The following is a 23,033-nucleotide window of genomic DNA, read 5'->3' as shown; positions in this document are numbered from 1 at the left end:
AGTCCCTGATTTAATATGTTAGCCAATATTCACACCATAAACAATATATCATCTCTATTTTGTCAGAAAACCTCCCCTGTCTACCTTAACCTGTCACAAACCGCCCTCTGCGCACTCGTGACTTGAAAGCTTACTGTAAGGGAACACACAGGATTCCAGCCCAAATCTCACTCTCACCTCTTTCTCTATGGCTACAGATTTACTGGTCCCTTTCCCCACACAGAAAGACGCTTCCACACCTCTCAGCCACTGCCACCAGCTACGTATAAGGCCTGTAGCAAACCTATGACTTAATTATCCAATTGCACACACTCTGTGCTCTGGTAGCTAAACAGTCAACCTTTCACACTCTGGTTTCTAAAGAATTAACCCAGCCAAGCAATCTGTCTCTTTTAAACAGGCAATGAATTCGTTTAGAGCAATAAGGAGATAAACTATTACATTTTTAGATTTAATATACAAAAAGTACAATGCTTACAGGTTATTAAAACAACTAAGATGACATGACATACATAACAAGCAAAACAGTTTAAAATAAAGGGATTAAATTCAGAGTATAATTTACAGATAAGTAGTATATTCTGAGCCAAGGGAAACTGGCTTGAAGATGGACAGCTTACCAATAAAGATTGATTTCCCAAAAGACTGACAATTTCTTGTAACTTGTCTCAGCTTTTTAAAGACACCTTTACCTCTTACCCCACCTCCAGGGCTTGTGGTCTGTGACACTTTTTACAATCACTATTTGCATGTTGCCTGATTTACTCCCCAATTGTACTTTGTGACCTAACTTTTCTGTGGAGTGTCACACAGACCCAATTTTATTATTAATAGATACCCTATGAATTTACCCATCTATTGATACCAAACAGGCCTAGGTACAGGGTATCAGTTGAGCTTATACTCATTTCCTCAACTTCTCTGTGTGGCAGAATTCTTAATTTGACATATGAGCTGCCCTTCATCTGCTATTGAGAAATATTTGGTTGATCACTACTTTTATTGATTTTAAGTGGCATATTTTAAAACTGAATTAATTTTATCTATCTAAAATACAGCCAGTTATCAGATGGTCTCCTTGTGCCAGACACCATGCTGAGCGGTTCCTGAAAGTCTATTCAGGTGTCAAAACTCCACCCAGGCCAGGATATAGCTCACCGCAGGGGCCTTTTAAGCTGCCACAGGTGACACCACTATCTTCTGACACTGGGATATGCAGAGCCACCACATACACACACAACAGACCCTCTGGCTTCACATTTTACATTTTAGTAGCTCAATTTATCAATGTATTCATTGATATACCATATTTACACTGCAGTTATGACTAGGCCTTATTTCCCCCAGTTATGCTATAGGTTGATCCTTATAACTGTAATTCCTCTATGATCACTACATATAGGACAAAGTTATACCAAAACTACAACTGATCTACCTATAGCATGATCCTAAGCTTTCTCTGATTTACATATAGACAATGACATCCAAACTCTATTCCAGGGACTGAGCTTGCTTTATAGAATCTAATCCTCCCATGGACAGAAAGTCCTTGATGTTTTACAAATATCTGTAAATTAGACATTGATTAAAAGGTGCAACACCAAAGAGGCAATCTTTACAAATATATCTCCCAACGTTTGTCCATCCAGCAGCAAGGGGAGTACCTAGCGCTTTTGAAGTGCTAGACTGCCACATCTCCTCCCCTTCAAACCACTTCATTGTCCCTACACCAGTGTGCATGGCACCCGTTCACCGCTACTCTGCCATGCAGAGAAGCAGTGAAACATCAAACATTCTAAAAAGTAAATGAGATCCTAGCTAAAATTTTGTAGAAGGTGCTAGTTAAATAATAGTCAGATTCTGATTGATTGCTATGGGCAAGATCTTCACTTTTCCTTTTTAGAAGGTTTGACCCTAAGGGGAGAATTCAATTCCCCTCAGATTAACACTGCACTAAACATATTGCCGTTAATACGGTCATTTTAACCCCGCTTTCAGCTTGCAGCTCAGAGAGTTGCAAGCAAAAAGTCGCTGTTGAAATTACCTTATTAATGGTAATTATGTGCACTATTACCGTAATATTGGTAATAGTGTGCAGGTCGCATTACTTTCGGCAGTAATGCGGCTGTGACTGGATCGCTGATAATTATCTTTTGGTACAAATTTATTTAAAAGAATTTATTTATATAAATTGCCAATGCACTTATTTTTAATATTGTGTAGACCAGGGTAGAAAATGTGTTTTTTCTGTTTAGCCTTCCTAGAGGAAATGCATTATGTCTGATGTATATATCTGATACTATGAGTCTTTGTTTAGAAAGTCTGCTGTGTATTGTGATGTGGGGAAATGACGTGTTATAAGTTTATACCTTTCTTTGGGGAATGTGTATTCTACAACTGTTGGAACAAAAGGTCTAAATGCTAATCAGGCCTTTTGATGTGTGAGGTTTGACTTGGAGACATGAAGGTTTAATTTAAAACGTGCTGCTTCATTTCCTGCATCTAAAACAAAGATGCAGGACATCACAGCATTTCTAGAATTTCACAGATAAGTGTAAATATTGTTAGCTTTGCGATGCATGTAAATCGATGTTTTGGTAAACTGGGTTACATCCTGATTCTAAAAATAGCCTGTGTCCAAATCTGTATAAAATGCACTGACTTGTACACTGAAATGGATTCTTCTGATTTCAACATCTGACCTGATCACTAGTACCTCTAATCAGTGTGAGCTAATAAACATCTTGCTTCAAAGACCTGCTTGGAAACATCTTCAATATTGCTGTATTCCTGTGACCTGCAGATTAGACCTTAAAACTAATCCATTCTCTGGGTGTTCTGAGCTTTGGACCCAAGCTTTCCAGTACCACCACTCTGCCTGCTACCCATGCAGCCCTGGTCAGTGTGATAGGCCAGGGGGATCCATCCACAGCAACCCTGATCCATAGTAAGAGGGCAGGAGTACCAGCACAGGTACACAAGCAGCGTCAGTTACCGAAAAGGAACTTGGTTCTGAGTGCCATAAAAGGAGCTCAGTGGTGGCAGCAGGCCCCTCCCACTGCAGCAGGAGGGCCGTATTCGGAATAACGAAAGGGGCCGGTGGCAAAGTAAGCCCACCCGGTTCCCAGCAACAACAGACAGGGTGGCGTAAGCGGTCCATCCTGTCACAGCGGCCAATTGAAGTTTCCCCCTAAATGTCGAAAACACACTGAAATGCTTTCAAACTAATAAAAAGAAAATACTTGACACTAACCAGACTCCGTGAAATTTGGCCAAGTCACACCACATATTACTGCCGTAATTGTAATGAAGTAGTAGTTGTTATCTATGTCTTCTGGAGCTGCCCATTGCTTAAACAATTATGGAAAGAAGTTTTCAATATCATTAATAAATTATTTGGAACAGACCCATACCCCTCACTAGAATTCGCATGAATACATCATTACCATCAACAGATAATGAAAGATATGTTTTAGGACATATACTGAAAGCCACAATGGGCTATTGTCCAACAATGGAAAACACTTCTTTCCCCCAATCTAGTTTTGAGATGGAGATGATTGGTAAGCAATATTCAATCTCCGCTTTCTCACTATTCATGGTATAAATGACATGTCTATAGCAAAGTAGGAGGTCTCGCTACAGCAGACCCAAGCAGCAATGCTACACCAAACTCCTTGAGATAAAAGATAAATTAATGGAATGCAATATACCCCCTCCACTTGTATAAAATACCAAAAAATCCAGCCATTATAGACTGTACAATATTAATTGACATGGAGAAAGCCAGTTTGGTTTCTGTCTCTCTAGGCCCCCCTCCACTTGTATAAAATACTAATAAATTCAGCCGTTATATACTGTACAATATAAATTGAAATAGACAAAGGCAGTTTGGTATCTGTCTGCATCAGATCCTCTCTCCACTAGGAGTAAAATAGAAAACTATTCAGCCATTATATAATCTAGAATATAAATAGAAATTGAGAAAGGCAATTTGGTATCTGTCTGCATCATAATCATCAACATCATCATTAGCACCCTCGTCGCCTACACAAATCTCCCCGTCATCCTCTTCTAATTCCAAAGTGGCATCCTCAATTTGGGTATCACCGGCTACACTCGGGCTTTTAAGGCACACATCAGCAGAATGCTCACGATTAGACATCCCACTGTTGGATGGACTTTCCACAGGGATTGTTGTCATTTGTGAATCAGAGCAAATATTCTCCTGTAATGCCTCACTGTTATCTTGCAGCTCGGCTTTGATGCGTAATAGTAGTTGTGCACCAATTGTAGGCTGGGTAACTTTTTGGGATCTGCCACTAATACCCAAAGGTGAAGGCCTCATTCTCTCTTTGCCACTGCGTGTGTAGAATGGCATGCTTGCAATTTTTTTTTTATCGTCACTTAACTTTTGCTCAGTTACACTTCTTTTTCGCTTCAATACAGTAAATTTTTTTGGGGTTTTTGTTTTTTGCACTAATTTGGAAACACTCTGTTGTTTGACATCGCCATGGCCAGATGACGTACTGGGAACACTAACATCAGGACTGGTGACAGAACCTGGTTGCTCATTCAGATCATATGTGGACTGCTTTGAATCCATTCTGAGCGCAAACCACTGGGGAGTGCTAAAAATTATTTGGTAGATACTGCTGACAGATATGACTTTTGACAGCCAGAAATATTAATGCACAATTAGGGAGGACACCCCAAAAGCACTGAGGAGTGCTAAAAATTATTTAGTAGATACTGCTGACAGATATGACTTTTGACAGCCAGAAATATTAATGCACAATTAGGGAGGACACCCCAAAAGCACTGAGGAGTGCTAAAAATTATTTAGTAGATACTGCTGACAGATATGACTTTTGACAGCCAGAAATATTAATGCACAATTAGGGAGGACACCCCAAAAGCACTGAGGAGTGCTAAAAATTATTTAGTAGATACTGCTGACAGTTATGACTTTTGACAGCCAGAAATATTAATGCACAATTAGGGAGGACACCCCAAAAGCACTGAGGAGTGCTAAAAATTATTTAGTAGATACTGCTGACAGTTATGACTTTTGACAGCCAGAAATATTAATGCACAATTAGGGAGGACACCCCAAAAGCACTGAGGAGTTCTAAAAATTATTTGGTAGATACTGCTGACAGATATGACTTTTGACAGCCAGAAATATTTATGCACAATTATGGGGGACACCCCAAAAGCGCTGGGGAGTGCCAAATATTATGAAAAAATAGTAAACCTCTATCCTCCTCTCTGCACTAGCGATTTTGGTTAGAGCAATTGCAAGAACAATATTGTATTATCTGTCCCTGCTCTAATTAGCCTATGACTACACCCTGCTCTCTCCCTCTGTCAAATGGCGATGGATTGCTGTGGAGGCGTGTATTTATAAAGTTGAAGTATCGCGAGAACCGAGCCCCGAGATCCGACGACGTCACGATGACGTTCGGCCTCGATTTGGATTCGGAACGGGCGGGAGAGTACCGAGCTGCTCAGCTCGGTACTCGGATACCCAAAGTTCGGGTGGGTTCGGTTCTCGGAGAACCGGACCCGCCCATCTCTAGTATCTACATTATACGGGTGGATGCAGTAAATGATTTACCCACAGAGAGAAGGAAGATATGTACACACAGATGGTTCTGCTCTAGGACACAGGTTACACAGCCCAACATTCTTATATTCCTAACACACATATGAATAGTAAACAAAATCTCAGTAGCGTAAGTTGCTGATGGACCACCATATTGTGCAGCAGTTTTCCTAACAAGAGGAAAAGTTTGGGTTTGACACATCATAGCTGCTTAATGTTCTGCACTTTATAATCCCCAAAATCAAAACTCTCTAGCTTCCTCATCATTGCTTTGAGACAACCTGAGGCCTACAAGTAATTGGGGAGTGGGCTTCATCTGTGCTGCAAAGGTGGAAATTAATTGTTGTAGCCAAACAGCTGCATAGTCTTGGCGAGACAAAAAGCGTTTTACAACATATTATATTATGGTTAAAAATACTAGGTTTTTTTTTTTTATTTGATCCTGTCCAAAGTGAAAAATAAAAAAAAGTGTATGAAGAGAAAAATAAAAATAAGTTGCAAACAGGGGTTAGCAAAACAAAGTTTGACATTATCAAAATTTTAATGATTCAGAGCCAGTGAATAAATTAACAAATTAACACACAAAAGTCCAGATGTGTTAAATACCCAATGTCTTCTCACTCTCATACTTATGTATTCCATAAATGAGACTAAGCAAAGAAGTATATAAGAAAATAAAAGGGAGGTGGACCAAAGGTGGTAGTAGGTGTTTACTGTTTCTACAATGTGTATTTACTTGAGCATACAGAAACCAAAAATGTGAAAGCAAATACAGTTTACAAGATTTTTTTCCAAAGATATTGAAGTGGACATGTACCAAGAAATCAGAGAAAAAATGGTAGTTACCAATAATGATTGTCCAATGCAATTAGCGTGGTTCTAAAACACAAAGAGATTTAATAGCAAAGTATAACAGATACATACACTTGCACACTGGATCCATAACAGCTCATCAATCCCGAAGTCTGTGTTGTCAAAAAAAGATTGTTACTGTATCAGTAGCCTGTTTGAATAAAACAGTAATGATGTCACAATGTACACAAAGATTACACTAAGATAGTTCTTCATTGGTTCAGGGTTTAAGATAGTCCAGTATGATGCAGGTCCTAGGTCAGTTGAAACACAAGACCGAGAACATGCTAGTACCCATATACAATCAATACTAGTGACAACTATGCCACACTCTATAGTGACCACTATACAGTCCTGAGCCTGCTCTGGAGGCAACTATACAATGCAAACCCCTCCAATGTCTCTAGCTGCTTTATAAATGTGCGGAGGCTATACCATGCACGGTCAACCAATGAAAGTGCTGGGCTGTCCCTGAAAGACGGATATACCATCGTAGGGGGAAATGCCTCCCTCCCCCGTTCACCTTGGCCAATATACAACACTGACATCATCTTAGTGATTGATATACAATAGACAGAGAGAATTCTAATGACCAGTAACTAGTAACTAGTATTGGTAAATGACTATCACTGCACACAGAGAGTGACAAGCCTCCCCTGATTATGCTTTCTAACGTTTCTTCTCTAGCTCTCTTCCGAAGTGACGGTACATGAGAGAAATTTGACTCCCATCTCATGGTGTCATGAAATCTGGGGAATGTTATAAAATTGTGACACCAGGTTATGGAAAATCAAGTGCGAGACAAGAAGAGTACGACATCCCTTGTGGAGCACCATTACAGATTCATGTGAATATACAAATGGACAAAGATCTACATTCTGCACTTTGGTAGGAACAAGGGAGAACAATCCTAAGTATGTATTCCATTTATAATTGTGTATTGGTGTAGCAGGGGGCAAGTCTTGCAGATAGGAATGGGAGGTGGTGAAAGGCATTATGAAAGGAGAATGATCTTGGCAGATGGAAGAGAACGTGTGGGAATATGCACAAAATAAGAAATAAAACTAGTAGGACAATGTATGGAGATAAAAGAAGAGAGGCACAGAGGCAGCATCTCTGAGGACTTTGAAGGTAAGAACCAAGGTTAAAATATCAAATGTATACTCTAACCATTCAGAGTAATATATAGATACCATAGGCCTGAGTCATTAAGAAAAGTAAGGCCAAAAAAGAAGTAAAAGCTCTCCGGGACAAACCATGTTACAATGCGAGGGGTGAAAATGAGTTTATTATTTTGCACATAAGTTTAATATTGGCTGTTTATTCATGTAGCACACAAATACTTGATAGATTTATTTTTACATTAAAATTTAAAGTTAATCTAGGACATGCCCTACCCCAACTATAAATCTGTCCCCATATTTTAAATATACCTCCCCCTGCAATGCAATCTGGTTTTGCCCAGGTGCAAAGTTACTCCTTTTTTATGCTTTGCTCTCCTTAATGACTCAGGCCCAATATCTCTTCAGTGAGGGGCTTGTTTCTCAGCTTATTTGAATACATTAAAATTAGTGGGGACTTCCATACTGACTGCTTTGTTGAGGAAGAAAGAAATCTAGTTTGCAGATCCCAATTAACATAGAAAATAGAGACGTTATGCTTAATTGTATTTATGCCACTGTTATGACCTATCATAACGCTTACTATATTGTTTGTTGCATCTGTACGATGTCTGTCCAGCGCTACGGACTCTGTGGCACCTCATACATAAACAACGACGATGAGAATGTTGTTAACAAGCAATAACACTAGAACAAAACATTTATCACTTTTGAGGGCGCCCATCTGTAACCAGCAGGCAGTAATATACAAAATCATTGTTTCAGTATAATATCTCTTTAAGCAGCCTCCTTAAGTGGTATCTAAGTAGATCAATCTTTCACGCTGCTTAGCAACTAAAGATGAATAAAAGTCCTGACTGCATTATATCAACGTCAGTGTCACAAGGCTACAGCTGTTCTGTTTTTAGTACTTCAAATTTAGGTCCAAAATCATCCAGAAAATAAATTAAAAAAATACAAAAAAACACATACATTCCAAAGCTGTGTCCATTAATATCGCTTGACGTCAGCAAATTCCCAGCTTGAGAGGCAACAAAGTGGACAATGGATCATACTTAGAATTCAGCTGTAAAGAAAGTTACATGAAAAATCTAATCTAAATTCAGTAAGAAATTATGTAATGCAAAAGGTGGTCCTTTTTTTTATATGGGGCCACAAAGTTTCCGCAGCGCCGTACAATAATCACAACACAAACAACAGACCATACAGGGACAACAGTACAAAACAATTAACGAGTAATACCATAACTCTAGAAGCTCTAGGCATAGCAATTATAGTGAAGCTGGAGCAGAAGAGTAGGTATAGAGACAGGAGGGAAGAGGGCCCTGCTCGTAAGAACTTACATCTTAAAGGGAGGGGAAACAGACAGCTGACAAAAGGGGAATCAGTAGAGGGGATCAAGAGGAGCGAGTAAAGGGGATGGGAAGAGGGTGGTGATGAGAATGAGGATGGAGAGAGGATGCATCTTCATGCAACAACTTGTAGCCCCATACAAGACTGCAGCAACTCTGGCGATTATATCTGGCCCAATTGAAAATGCATCTCAGCAACATTAAAAATAGTGACCATAGGTCATTATTAACATTTTGGAAAAGAAGAGAATCAGTATATTCAGCACTGGGCACTAACTCGGACTCTTTTGGAACCAGTTTCCCCTCCTTCAGACCCTGTAATTTATCTCTCTGTGTGTAGACTCATTAACGGACTCCCAAGTGTCTACGTAGCTCTGAAATTCAGCAACAACATGGGGTTATAAGCAGATTTAAGGGAGAAGAGCATCTGATGTATAATTATGTTATCTTTATTACTCTGGAAATGAAGATCATGATGAATGAACGGGTGTCAGAGGAAGACATTAAAGCTGATCTCCATATTTATAAACATAAGCTGGGGCTGTCCTTACAACAGATGTTTATAACCACATAAATACACTTACAGCAGTTCTTATATTCCAGGACCTCCTATAGATTGTTGTCTGTACTGTGGGTTATTGAAGAACATTCCTTTATGTAACCACTGAAGACAAAGCTTTGACGTTACAACCACTGCTGTGATGAACACATAAGAGACCAGCACAGCGTTACAGCCCACACATAACGTCACACATGAAACCGCACAGAAGACCATCCCGCAGTTCTACAAATATTGCTTTATTTAGGTTTTCTCTTGCGTTTAGTTCGGCCTCCCACATGGCCACAGAATACTACATCTCCAAACTCACACAACCCACCTCTCCAGTCATTATGTACTAATCATTTTTGTGTCTTACCAAACGCTTCCACAATAGCCGGACAGCCGCAGAGTGCCAGACCTTCATCTAAGTGCTCCCATTACATTTACAGGGGTAGTACCACAAATATGTTTAAAAAAAACCATGATAGCTCTGATAGCAAATTACATGTAGCGCACAGAGTGCCACCGAGTACATTATACTGCTGTGAGGACAACTGGGTCGCAGTGCAGTGAAAAGATTTAAAATGTGGTTCCCTCCGCTGCAGCGATACCAGAATTCATGACTATGGAAAACAAAGAAAAGAAAAAAAACAAAATGCAAAAATATTGTCATTTAAAGTGTACAAGTTGACTACAAACAGTGCAGGCGGCCATGTGTGGGCTGCGCCAATTTCACGCCTCTGATGTCACCAATTCATAGTATACAGATAGGCTATCTCATGATTATTGGCTCCTCCCACAAAATGGCTACCTCCACTGTGGCCAGATCTGTGCTGTCAGAACATTGCAGGAGCCCAGGAAAGGCCTGAACGTGTTACCTAAGCATCAAAGCTGTTATTTCATTTACTGGCTCATGTCTGAAATCTGGGGACAAACCACACAGGGTCATGTAGTGTAAAATAGGTAAAAATGGAGCCGGGACAGGGGGAACATTCCCCGATAACGGTCTCTGGTGTCCACGGTTCACATTATCTCTTGGCTCGTACGAAATACAAGGCGTTGGTTTTGGGGTAATATTTGACGTTCTGTTTTTTGTCCATGAGCCCTCCGAAAATGATGAGTTCCCCCCGACCCTGCACAACAGTGTGTAAGCTGGTCTCGGGGGGACCCACCACAGAGCTGCTGCTGAACACCTTCCATTTTACACGGCCCCGTTCCCGGGTCCCCTGAATGCCCAAGGCGTACATCTGCATGGGCTTGCAGTTCATGCTCTGATATAAGGGTTTCCCCACATTGAGTGACTGAGGCGGGTGATGCCCCAGACGACGGGCGATCGGGGGCAGGGAGTGGCCATCACTCTGGGCCGAGGCTGGGCGGGCAGCTGCTGCTTCAGTTCCGCTGCTGGGTGAGCTCGGGGAGGAGAGGGTTGGGGGGCTTATTGGGTTTGTAACCCCATGTGATGAGGAGGATGACTGTGAGGACGTCGCCAGGGCTCGGACAGCTTCTAATCCCCTGCGAAGTGCTCCAGGCGACACTATTCCGGAATAAGTGGATGTGACGTGAGGCGGAGTGTGGATGCCGTTGGTTTGCTCTGGTGGGTTTCTACTTGCAGAGTCTAGATCCAGGTCGCCCCTTTTCCAATCTTCAGCACTAAGACACAAATCATTCTGGTCTGGAAGGGAGCCCCTGCGTGTAGGCAGCGGGGTCTTGTGCTCACAGCCCTCAGCAGCAGGGGGAGACAGGATCTGCAGGGGGCTGTCCAGAGCTGCAGCAGGAGATATACTGCCCCCATTTAGGACTGGGGACAGGCCGTCGCCTCTTGCTGGTGACAAGCTGCCTTCGCGGGACCCACCAGCTGCATGCCTAGGAGCCCGAGGCCCGAGAGTCCCCCAGCGGCCATTCACACAAGGGGCTTCGTCCGGCGCTCTGACGGGAGAGTGCGAACGGTACTCCCGAGTCTCCGGAGCCAGGGCAGGTGGTGTCGCACTGATCGGAGAAGGACGGGAATTCAAGCTTGGACTGAGAGGAGCGAGGCCACTGGGTGCCTGACTAAATACCACCACGCACTGACCCACCTGCAGGAGAGAAGGGGACAGTTACTGACACGGAACATTTATAACCAGAGAACAGGTCTGGCCAGTATTAGATGCACACTATGCTGGTATTACACTTCATACACAACGACCCCTGGTAACCGGCACTACAGAACGGTCACCACCTGGCAGTCATTATATCAGAACCTGTGTATTATCTATCACCCAGAGAAAGCAGCCATTGCTCAGGAGGGGGGTGGTCCTATATAATGTAGCAGGACAAAGCCAGAGCTTGTGTGATTGGCTAGCAAGTCTCCAGGGTCACGCAGTCAGGGAGGTCACAGCAAACATGTTGTATTGTAACGGTCACATATCAGATCCCATCACAAACTGACCTGTACGGGAATCTCAGGCGGAGACCGGACCATGCAGTTTATGGTATATACACCTATGGAGCCTAGTTGGACACGTGTCTTACCTGTAAGGAGGGCAGGATATAAAACTGACTAGTTAGATAATACACTTACCCTACAAGCTGGGTGACACCAGAGTTCAGGGGCCCCATGCTCCTCGTTCTCCACCTTCAGCTGCTGCCACGTCCATGGCGTAGTATGCATATGTAGTAACCAGGCGTCTTTAAAGAGCTGCCGATACACAGGATGGATATTACTGTGAGCCATCGTCACATACAATGCAGTAACAATACCACATTATAGTAAGCTACAATATACCGCACACATTAAGTGGTGACAGACAGCATAACACACTATCCTATCATATAGGTCTTACTGCACCAAGAACACCCAAGAGAACGGTGCTAGGATACAATGTGTATACAGCATATATAACATCTGTAAAGACCAACCGGATAATCTCCTCTAATCAAGGTCTGAGAAGCTGTAATTGTCAGATTCACCCAAAATATGAAATAAACTATTAGGGGGAAACAGTTGACTTTCCACCTCCCAAGACATAAATGTTGTGTCCCCTCTTCTATTATAATAAAGCCCACTCACAGCATTGGGTCCTCCGCAGCCGCCCAGGATGAGGATGGTCTCATGGTCGATGACAATCTAGAAGTAGGAAGAAAGCAGAATTAGGATCAGAGCAGACAGACAAAGGACACTGATCACTTCACTGACTGTTCTATTATCCAGTGGGAGCTGTAGAATAAGAGCACGCGGGTGGACGATGTTGTACTGATTTACAGACAGTTTTAGCTCCTTTTATATATGTCCCTTCATATATCAAGGTAAGCAATAGTTGTAGACAGTGGCAAGGCATGCTGGGACTTGTAGTCTGTACCTGAGACTGTCCTCCTCTGGGATGAGGGCTGGGTCCGGAGATATTTGGCTTTGACCACGACCACTGCTCCATGTCCAGCACCCAGACGTCGTTGCTCCTGCAAGATTGAGGGTGCACAGCGTTTTATTACACAACATATCCATAGAGTCACTGCCTGGTCTCCACATTCACACACGTTCCAGCTCACTGTCGTACCATAACCAGCAGACACCAGAACAGATGATTGTGTGCAGATACCAGGGGGTCGCTCTGTGTATGACTAACACTGCAGATTGCTCCTGGCATCAACAGAACGTTAACTTACATTTGGCGAGAACCCAGCGAGCCCCCAAAGACAATCATCTTGTCTCCAATGACACAGGAGGAGTGTCCGGCCATGGGTGGGGGGCCATGTGTGGTCACTATACAGTTCCACCTGAGGAGGAAGACACAGCTGTATCTTATAGTGAATGTAATGTGTTAGACAAGGTTTACATGGGTGATACTGTGTGATAATACTGACTGACCACACAGCGATATCAGCTGCCCATTCACAATCAGACTTTGACTGAGATCGACGATCATCAAAAAGGCCAAATTACCAAGACAAAAAGATATTAGCAGGTTATAGGCATAGTGGTGGGGGGGAACATCCAGACTGAGCAGGACTCACAGCGGACACGGATGGCTCCGTTAGCCGTGGGATTACACGCGTGTCTGTGGTTGCATTTCGGTTTCTTGAACAAGGAACACCTTCATGGATTCCCGACTTACCAGTTTTTAGAAGGTGAGTACGTATGGATCTCATCAAAGAACCGCTCCGGTTGATGTAAGGGGTACGGGCTGGGCCGAGTCCAACCGCCAAACAGCACAAGCAGCTCTTTGTATACAACGAGTGTGGCCCCGGCCTTGGGGGAGGGGTAGGAACCTGCAGGAAACACAGTCACCTATGATCACACATATATATATATAATTATATATACACACACGTCACCTATGATCACACATACATATATAATTATATATACACACGTTATCACTGGGACTGACAGTCTAACTAGCAGTGGTGGCGGCAGTGGTTGATGTCTATCTAGTGGTGTCTGGGACTGGCATTGTGGCAGCACATTGGCCTAGTGGTTAGCACTTCTGTATCACAGCACTCCGGCAGGCTGCATGCTCCTCCATTCTTTCCCCAAGTCTGTTGCAATAGTACAGTGCACGGATATTACATTTCTTAATATACTTTCATATGAGTTATTGATCATTATCACCCAGCACAATTCTCTAGTTTTTGTAATCTGGATTTGGGATAAATATGGATACAAGATACAAGATCACACAAATCTGCAGTGTGCAGTTCTCATATATCATAGTGTCAGTGCACTCACACAATCCTGAGAGCCATCTTCATCCAGGTACTCGTGCGACAGTACATATGTGTAAGTAATGAGTGTGCAGAAGATTGAGGCTCTTCATCTGCAGTTATTAGACTGCTGTAATGGATCGTGCGCATCTGTCTGTGTCAATGATACAAGATAAGAAATCTGGATTTTCCAATTTTTTTTTATAATTTAAAAAACAAATCTCATACTTATACTAATAATAAAGTAGAATAATCTTGTAATTGTAGCTCTTTCGTCTGATAGAGGATTTCACTATAACGTGACAGAAAGGAGCAGGTGATAAGTCTGTGACATCCTTATAAGTTTGCACTTAATAAACAGCAAATCTCAACAAACACCGGAGATATAAGACTGAGCATAAGTAAAAGTATCACGGAAACAATAACATTGAAGAGAAAACTATTATTCCTGTGATTCCAGTGACACCGTGATTACATTCCGTGTATCGGAAAACAGCCGAAGGCAACAACAGAAGAGTCAGCCGGTATTCAGATGGTAACAGATAAATAATTCACACCCAGCACATAGCTGCATGCCCAGAACATCTCATTCCATATGTAACTAAATGTAACACTTTCCTTGCCGAAAGGGCTACAACTTGCCTGGGTTCCTTTTCCCGATGCTGGGACTCTAAAAGAGGGACTCAGACCTAGCTCATCACACACAGAAACAGATCATTTACTTCCTAGTTTATTTAAAAAAATATGTAATTACTCTTAAAGGGCAACTTCCTTGAAATTGACTAATGTGCCTCTCATCCCCCAATTACTAAAGCTGAAGACATGACATGCCTCAAGGATTAAGGGATACCCTGACCAGAGCGGCACCCGGTCATTCTCCAGGGCTAGTAGCCGTAGCAGGAGACCAGTCCCCTCCATCCACAACCTTAGATCAGACGGAGTTACTGTGAGCTGGAGGGGATTCCAGAACCTCAGGTCTTAGCAGGAGAACCTCACTGGTCTTGTTGATGAGAGGAGGATAATATCCTTAACTATCCTTAAAGAGGCCTTTGTATTTCTCCCCAGAGGACAGAATGAAATCGACCAGCAGAAGTTAATTATTATTTTCTGTAAAATATAAGACGCTTCTGCACCATAACCGTTAACTAAAATGTAATGCTTTGTAACTGTACTTTTTTGTATTTTGCCCATATAACATTAGTAAAATTGTGTATTGTTATTGGTCCACTTCTGTAAAAACAAAACTCTAGTAGGTTCTAAATCTCTGTCAGGTTCATCTCTCACAGATGGCTCTCTACGCTGATCTCGATTCTGTGTGACCTGATGTACTACAAAATAATGTGATCTGTTAGCAGATGGATCACACAGCATAACTTAGGAGGAGGAGCTGGATGTGAACCCACTTAAAGGTTAACGAACAGACAAGTGTGCAGTGCAGATCTCTTTTCTAACTAACAAGGTGAATGATGACCTATAGCCTTTAGAAGCTCTTAAAGGTCATGCACTAACTGTGTTCAAAAAAAAAAAATCAGGTCACCTTACTTATGCTTGTAACTCACTTATAAACAATTAGTGGGCCTTGTAGCATATTTACATCTGCTAAACACACAAAGAATGTGGGTTACATAGCACATATTACTGATCACAGATAAAGACTATCCATAAAAAAAACATTAGTAATTTATTATAAATAACATAATTGTTTTCTACGAAACAAAAAAAACACAATATAAAATTTTTGGTAATAATGTTAATTTCTTTTTTTTTCAGGTGAGTTTTGCAATTTTAGTCTAGTTATCAAGAACTACAAACAACCATTTCAAACCTGTATAACTGCAAGTCATTTTTGACATTAACATCAAGATTCATGACCTGCTTTGACACCTATGAATGTGCTTTATCCAACTGTAATACCCAAACGGATATCCAAAATTTTACAAAACACATTTAACTCATGTTGACCCCTTGGTGAAGAATTAAAACCAGCATGTATTTTACAATATGCAGTGTATATTACTATATACTTGGTTGGAGTAGTAAGTAGTACAGGATGTGAACCCACAGTGCTGCTTCTGAACGGTACTTGCTAAATATGAGGCACATAGTCTAATGGGATCCCCATTTTTCACTAGTGACCCCTGCCAGGGAGTGATGGACTTCACAGGTCATGGCTGATAAACTAGCCTCACTTGGCAGCAGCTGCCTATATAGAGAAACAAGACATAAACCACGGTAAATATACACTCCAAGGTCACGCCAGGCAGAATTGGTTTTAGAAACGTTAAATAAGCTGTCAGTCAGGGTCACAAGCAAATGATGGGAGTCAAGAACTAGCCGTGTCAAAAGTCAAGCGGTGTAATGCTTATGCAAGGAATGCAAACACACCCTGTAAAGGTACTAAGAATAGTCCCCTAATCACACGGTGACCTATCACTGGAAACACCTATTCAGACTATATAAAAAGCTATTACTAGGGCTCATGTGCTTGATAGTGAAGGAGGACAAACAGGGACAGAGCATCTAAAGTGCTGGGAACACAAGGACAGGTTCATTATGGTTGGATTTAAATCTATGCAATTTGTCATCAAAAGCAATAACAGCTTAACTTGAGCCAAATACTCAGAATAAGTTATTAGACATAGGAGGTCTTGTGTCTACTGTACATTTGTGCTTTATGTTGGTTGTTATACTACAAGAGATGTTCCAAACCTGGAACTATACCTCCACTATAGTCACAGCATTCTATAGAATGTTCTCTAATAATGAGGAGGAACATGGCATGAGAGGGGTTAAGTCCTGCATTTGAAATTTCAATAATTGGGTAAAAACTGTGGAGTGCATTAGTTTAGAGTTTAGTAAATGTGGTAGGGTGGAAACTATACATTTCATGGGACCAATTTTCTACAGAAACAAAAATATATCCACACAATGGAAAGTAATAAAATCGGTAAGGTCTTAAATTGTGTTTCTAGATGTTATGTCTCTATTTGTACTTTCATAGGATTTTCACTACTCAAAAAGCAGTTTCCACAAGCACAAAAAACATTTGTGGATGTTGTTAGTGATTATGTGTGTGACAGCCGGCAGCACGAAGATCTGCACTGCAGCAACATAAACAGAATTTAAACTAAGGGTGTGCACCGGGCACTTTTAGTGTTTTGGATTCTGATTAGCTTGAGGTTTTGGGTTCTGATTTGTTTTGCCAAAACACCTGACGAAAGGTTTTGGGTTCTGATTTACTTTTAAAAAAGCATAAAAAGTGCTAAAATCTAGTTTTTTGTTTGTTTTTCACTCCTACGCTATTATTAACCTCAATTACATTCAATAACAATCATTTCCACTAATTTCCAGTGTATTTGGAACACCTCACACCTCACAATATTGTTTTTAGTCCAAAACGTTGGACCGAGGTAGCTTTCTGGACTGCGTAGTGGAGTGGGCCCGGTACCCAATTTGGTACCGGGGCCACAATATATCACCCTCAACTGGTCTGAATTCCACTGCACAGTTGCCTGCTCCTACATCCTCTGCAGCATATACAGGGTGTAGTTCTAACGCGTCAATACCTCTTGTTTTTGACGATGACAGGTCATTTTAATTAATTTTGGATTTGGCCCCAACATTGAATGTAGTTTAATATCTGATACGCATCTATCTGGACTGCGTAGTGGAGTGGCCCCGGTACCCAATTTGGTACCGGGGCCACAATAAAAAAACCTTAACTGGTCTCAATTACACTGCACAGCTATCTGGACTGCGTAGTGGAGTGGCTCCGGTACCCAATTTGGTACCGGATCCACAATATAAAACCCTCAACTGGTCTGAATACCACTGCACAGATGGTGGACACCGGATGCACGTCTAACACCAACATAGCAGTTAAGGCTGCAATTATTTTTTTTTGGAACTACAAAAAAAAAAAACATAGCAATAGAAATGGCAGTTCGTCTTTTTTGGAAATACAGAAAGAAAGTAGTAATAGAAATGGCAGTTCCTCTTTTTTTGAAATACAGAAAGAAAGAAAGAAAGTAGTAATAGAAATGGCAGTTCCTCTTTTTGGGAACTACATATAGAATGAAAATATCAATAGAAATGGCAGTTCCTCTTTTTGGGAACTACATATAGAATGAGAATATCAATAGAAATGGCAGTTCCTCTTTTTGGGAACTATATATAGAATGAAAATATCAATAGAAATGGCAGTTCCTCTTTTTGGGAACTACATATAGAATGAAAATATTAATAGAAATGGCAGCTCCTCGTTTTTTGAACTACACAAACAATGAACGTAGTAATAGAAATGGCAGTTCCTCTTTTTGGGAACTTAACAAGAATTAGAGCATTTTTTTTTATTCAGAAATGATGAGTCTCTCTATTAGAGTGTAATGTCCCTTAAAACTCCTTTAAATAAAATAGTACGTATTCTAGGAGACCCTGTTTATATATTTAAATTGGTTCTGCAAAAATATGCATGATGATCACAGTACAGAGATCTGTAATAGAGCAGCGATTAAAGTGGCCTGATTAAAGGTCATGTAAGATCTTAAAGCACTCACAATTATATAGATACTGTATTCTCGTTAAAGACGCTGCCTAACGTGTATAAAAGTTAGCACTTATATAGCGCTTGCTTCACTGGGTGATGTGAGCAAGCGGAGTGTGTTAATATGTAGAGACCCTATCTAAACATTAATATGATAGAACAAATAGCAGCGCTGTATACGCAGTGTGTAGGTAAGGTAAGGATCTCAAATACCATGACACTCTGTTTAGCCTAATCCCTGACAATGTAATATCACGGAAAGCCTATTTGATTATCAAGGCCAATGGCTAGCTTCTGCTAAATCAGACAGAGTATGCAGTGCACGTCTAACACCAACATAGCTGTGCCGGTGACATGGCCTGCAGGAATATCTCTGATGGAGATAGAACTAGGCCCCAAAGAGCACATAATGCCAAAAAAAGAGTTGCAAGATGGTATTGTCCTTGGGCCCTCCCACCCACCCTGATGTTGTTGAAATAGGACATGCACACTTTAACAAACCAATCATTTCAGCGACAGGGCCTACCAAACTACTGTGGCTGAAATGATAGGATTTCCCTAGGTGGCCAAAATCCTTACCCCTGCTTATTTGAGCTTTACATAAGCTACATATGGCCATACATTTGTTGTCTGGATTCGGATAAAAATAACTCCAGACAGAAGAGGTGGATTTTTGGGTCTTCTGACCAGGCATGACGATGAGCTTTTTCATCCCATGGACAACAACTGTTTCCCTCCCTGGTGGCTCATTTATGATAACCACATCAGCATCCTCCTCGTCAAGTTCCTCCACAACGCCAGCTACATCAATAGCCTCCTTGACACCTTGATTATCCAAATCTGAATCTACACTGTGGGTCATCCTTCCAGCATATGCAGAGGGTGTGCTGCAAATGGTGGATGGAGTCACCTCTTCCCGTACAGTGATGGGAAGGTCAGGCTTCGCAACCACCAACACCCTTGGACTCGCCTTGGGGATTTGTGATGTCATCTGTTTAGAAGACAGAGTTGTTTGCTGTTTTGTTGTTGTTGCTGACAGCATAACTCTCTTCAATTTTTTTGAGAGGGGGGGAGGAGGAGGGCTTAGATCCTTGGGTGAAGCTGAACCACTAGTCCTGAACACGGGCCAGGGCCTAAGCCGTTCCTTGCCACTCCGTGTCGTAAATGGCATATTGGCAAGTTTTCGTTTCTCCTCAGATGTTTTTAATTTTCTTTTTTTGGAAATTTTAGTCAACTTTGGGTTTTTGGATTTTACATGCCCTGTACTAGGAGATTGGGCATCGGCCTTGGCAGACGACGTTGATGGTATTTCATCGTCTATGTCATGACTAGTGGCAGCAGCTTCAGCATTAGGAGGAAGTGGTTCTTGATCTTTCCCTACTTTATCCTCCAAATTTTGGTACTCCATTATATGCAGCACAAGAGAGCGTACCCCTAAACCACACACACTGGGCAAAGCCTTTACAAATTATCTGCGGCACAGGAGAGTACCACTGGACTGTAGTTATACAGCAGTACCTATTTTTAGTGACAGCTGCAAGAGTGAACGTAGTGTGACTTTGAATTGAAATAGTACTACCTATTTTTTTCAACCTAATTTTTTTTTTTTCGTATAATTTTTTTATAATTTTTATATTTTTTTTATATTTATTTTTTTATAACTTTTTAATAAATTTTTTATAACTTTGGAATAATTTAGAAATAACAATGCCCTTAGCATAACAGAGCACAGGACACAGCACCACTGGAATCAGCAGGACACAGCACTGCACAAAGCACCACTGGACTCAGCAGGACAGAGCACAGGACACAGCACCACTGGACTGGACTGAGCAGAACACAGCACAGCACAGCACGAGAAATCACAGGACAGAGGACCACCTAACACACCCTCCCTCTTCCCTGATCAATGCCCGAGTGAAGATGGCGGCGGCAAGCGGGGAATTTAAAGGATGCGGGTATCGCGAGATCCGACAGCGGGATTATGAGTCAGAGCCTCGTTTTCAGTTTCGGAATCGGCGGGAATACCCGGACATCGCTCGGATCTGACTCGGAATCACACTGTTCGGGGTGGGCTCGGATTCCAGACATCCGAGCCCGCTCATCCTTAATTTAAACCACTACCGACAACAAATGTGAATCTGTCTGAAAACTGCATTTAAAAAGGCCTTCCACTTAAAGGGAAATTTCTAAACTATGATATCATAGTATGGATTTGAGGTGAAGGTGATTCTGTTTAAGTTTCAGTTGTTATAGAATATGACAAAACTATCCTTAACTATGTGAAAGGAAGGTTCACTGTTTGGATTTTTAACATATTATAATATTATAAAGTACTAAAATATTTAAGTACATGTGTAACTGTCTGTCCATCAGAGTGTTAATGTCTCAGTATCAGTGTGACCTAATATGTATCAGAGTATATTTTGGTGTCTGCATTTGTGCCCATGAAATGGTATATGTGTAATGTTGTCAGTGACCTCTGGTTCAATCTAAGCCAGGCTGTCAACATGCTAGGGAGACCAGCTCTGATTAAGGTAGCTGACAACAGACAGCAGCTAATTACAGCTCATAGTGATTGTGGTTTGTGATTGGATAATCGTTGAGATTGGTTGCCTATGTTCTGCAATTTCCTCTATCTTGTATCAGCACATATACATACTTACTTATATATCGCATCTCTCTGGTAAGCTTACAACCATGTATCATTTATAGCAGTCCAACAAAACTTGTTAAAATGCTTGTAATTCTAAACTGCTTCTATCACAGAGTTTTCAAAATGGTAATAACATTGGTCCGGGCAGTAAAAGCCTATTTACTACTTCCTGTTTTAATGCCCTTAAAATAAATGGTGGTGTGGTCTGTCCTGTGGATTAAGGATCTTGTTACATCAATCTCACTTCATTATTTCAAAACAATCATGAGCTCATACTTTCTACCATTTGATGTCACAAGGTTTGTCATGAACACATTGAGCTTGCTCCTACCGATACATAGGCTATTCACTCATTAATAGCCATGAATATTTCACTTGCCCAGAAGAAATCCCATCACTATGAGCTTTATGCAGATAAGTAAAATATTAATTTAGAAGAAACTGTAAAGCTGTAAAAATAACAATATTATATATTAATTTATATGTAACTCCCCGGTCTCAGCGTTGACCTGGAATGGGGAGCCATGGTGCAGGGGCTGACTGAAGGAGGAGTGGGGACTTCTGGTGCAGTGCTTTCTGACCTTGACCTACTGAGACAACATTCCCCATCATGCCTGGTTGTGGGGGAAAGAAGAGGAACCCGTCCCTAAAAGGCTGCCGAGTGTGTGAGATTCAGGAGGAGAAAAAAATCTCCTATAATTTCACATATTTACCACCAACATTTATAATCTTTGAGAAACACAGGTGAGGAGCAAGCATGAACACTATGGAGAGCAGGAGGGAACAGAATGGTTGGATCCCTTCCATAGCAGTATACTCTGTGCCTGTGCCCAGCTTGTGTCCAGAGCCTGCATCCAGTGTGTATTTAGAGTCTGCAGCCAGACGGTGCTCGGCGTTCAGAAGATGCTGTGTTAAGAGGGCGTCCAGAAGGTATCCAGCATCCAGCTGATTCCAGGTCCTGAGCAGCCAAGGCCTTGAGTGAACTCAGCATCCAGAGAGTCCTGAAATTTGATGACCAGGAGTCTGAGACTACAGAGAGTTTAGTGCAGTGGTGGGTAACAGGCAGCCTGCCGAGCCTTCATCAGTGGCTCCCCACCTGCTGCTTCCTCATCATGTGACCTCCTCTACACACTGCATGGAGGTCACACAGCACAACCAATTAGAGGAGGAGGAGTTAGTGCAGTGCATTCTGGAGCACATGCTCTCCCTTTTTCGCCTCTTGTTGTGCAGGTTGGCTAGGTACACACTAGGGGTTTTTTCATCCAATCATTGTGCTAATCAGCCAACATACGACCGTTGGGTCAGAATGTGCGTTAGTGTGTATACTTACACAATGAACGAAAGACGTCACAAAGTGCCGATCATTGTTTCATTTGGTGGGTCGTACTGTTTGATAATATTGTTTCAATCAGCTTCCGATCATGTAGAGTGTATGAATTCACGACCGATTCCACGACCAACTGCCATTAGTTCCTCAAATTGTGACTCCTTTCGGGGCCTGTGTATGTAAATTTCTGATGACTTCACCTCTCCTACATGGTGCAGTGCCCACACGTCAGTCAAATGGCAATTAGGTGTTTCTAACAGAGAAGGAATAGTAGCTGTGTATTGCATTGATGTGTGTAGCATATGTCTGCTTGCCTGAATATTCACCTTTGTCAGTACAGTCTACAAAAAAGG

At 41.7% G+C, this 23,033-nt stretch overlaps 1 protein-coding gene across 1 annotated transcript; it reads right to left on the bottom strand.

The window, feature by feature from the left end:
• Positions 1–9,710: 9,710 nt before the first annotated feature.
• Positions 9,711–13,976, bottom strand: LOC142127197 (F-box only protein 42-like). The gene is made up of 7 exons (XM_075194325.1): positions 13,947–13,976; positions 13,566–13,738; positions 13,117–13,227; positions 12,813–12,909; positions 12,524–12,580; positions 12,035–12,151; positions 9,711–11,549 (listed from the first exon to the last, which is right to left on the bottom strand). The coding sequence occupies exons 1-7, from the start codon at positions 13,974–13,976 to the stop codon at positions 10,503–10,505; spliced, it is 1,632 nt and encodes a 543-aa protein (XP_075050426.1). The 3' UTR covers positions 9,711–10,502.
• Between the last annotated feature and the right edge of the window lie 9,057 nt (positions 13,977–23,033).

This window comes from Mixophyes fleayi, unplaced genomic scaffold (genome assembly GCF_038048845.1).
Source record: "Mixophyes fleayi isolate aMixFle1 unplaced genomic scaffold, aMixFle1.hap1 Scaffold_29, whole genome shotgun sequence".
In the NCBI taxonomy this organism is placed as follows: domain Eukaryota; kingdom Metazoa; phylum Chordata; class Amphibia; order Anura; family Limnodynastidae; genus Mixophyes; species Mixophyes fleayi.
This window is presented reverse-complemented; position numbering and strand designations above follow the sequence as displayed.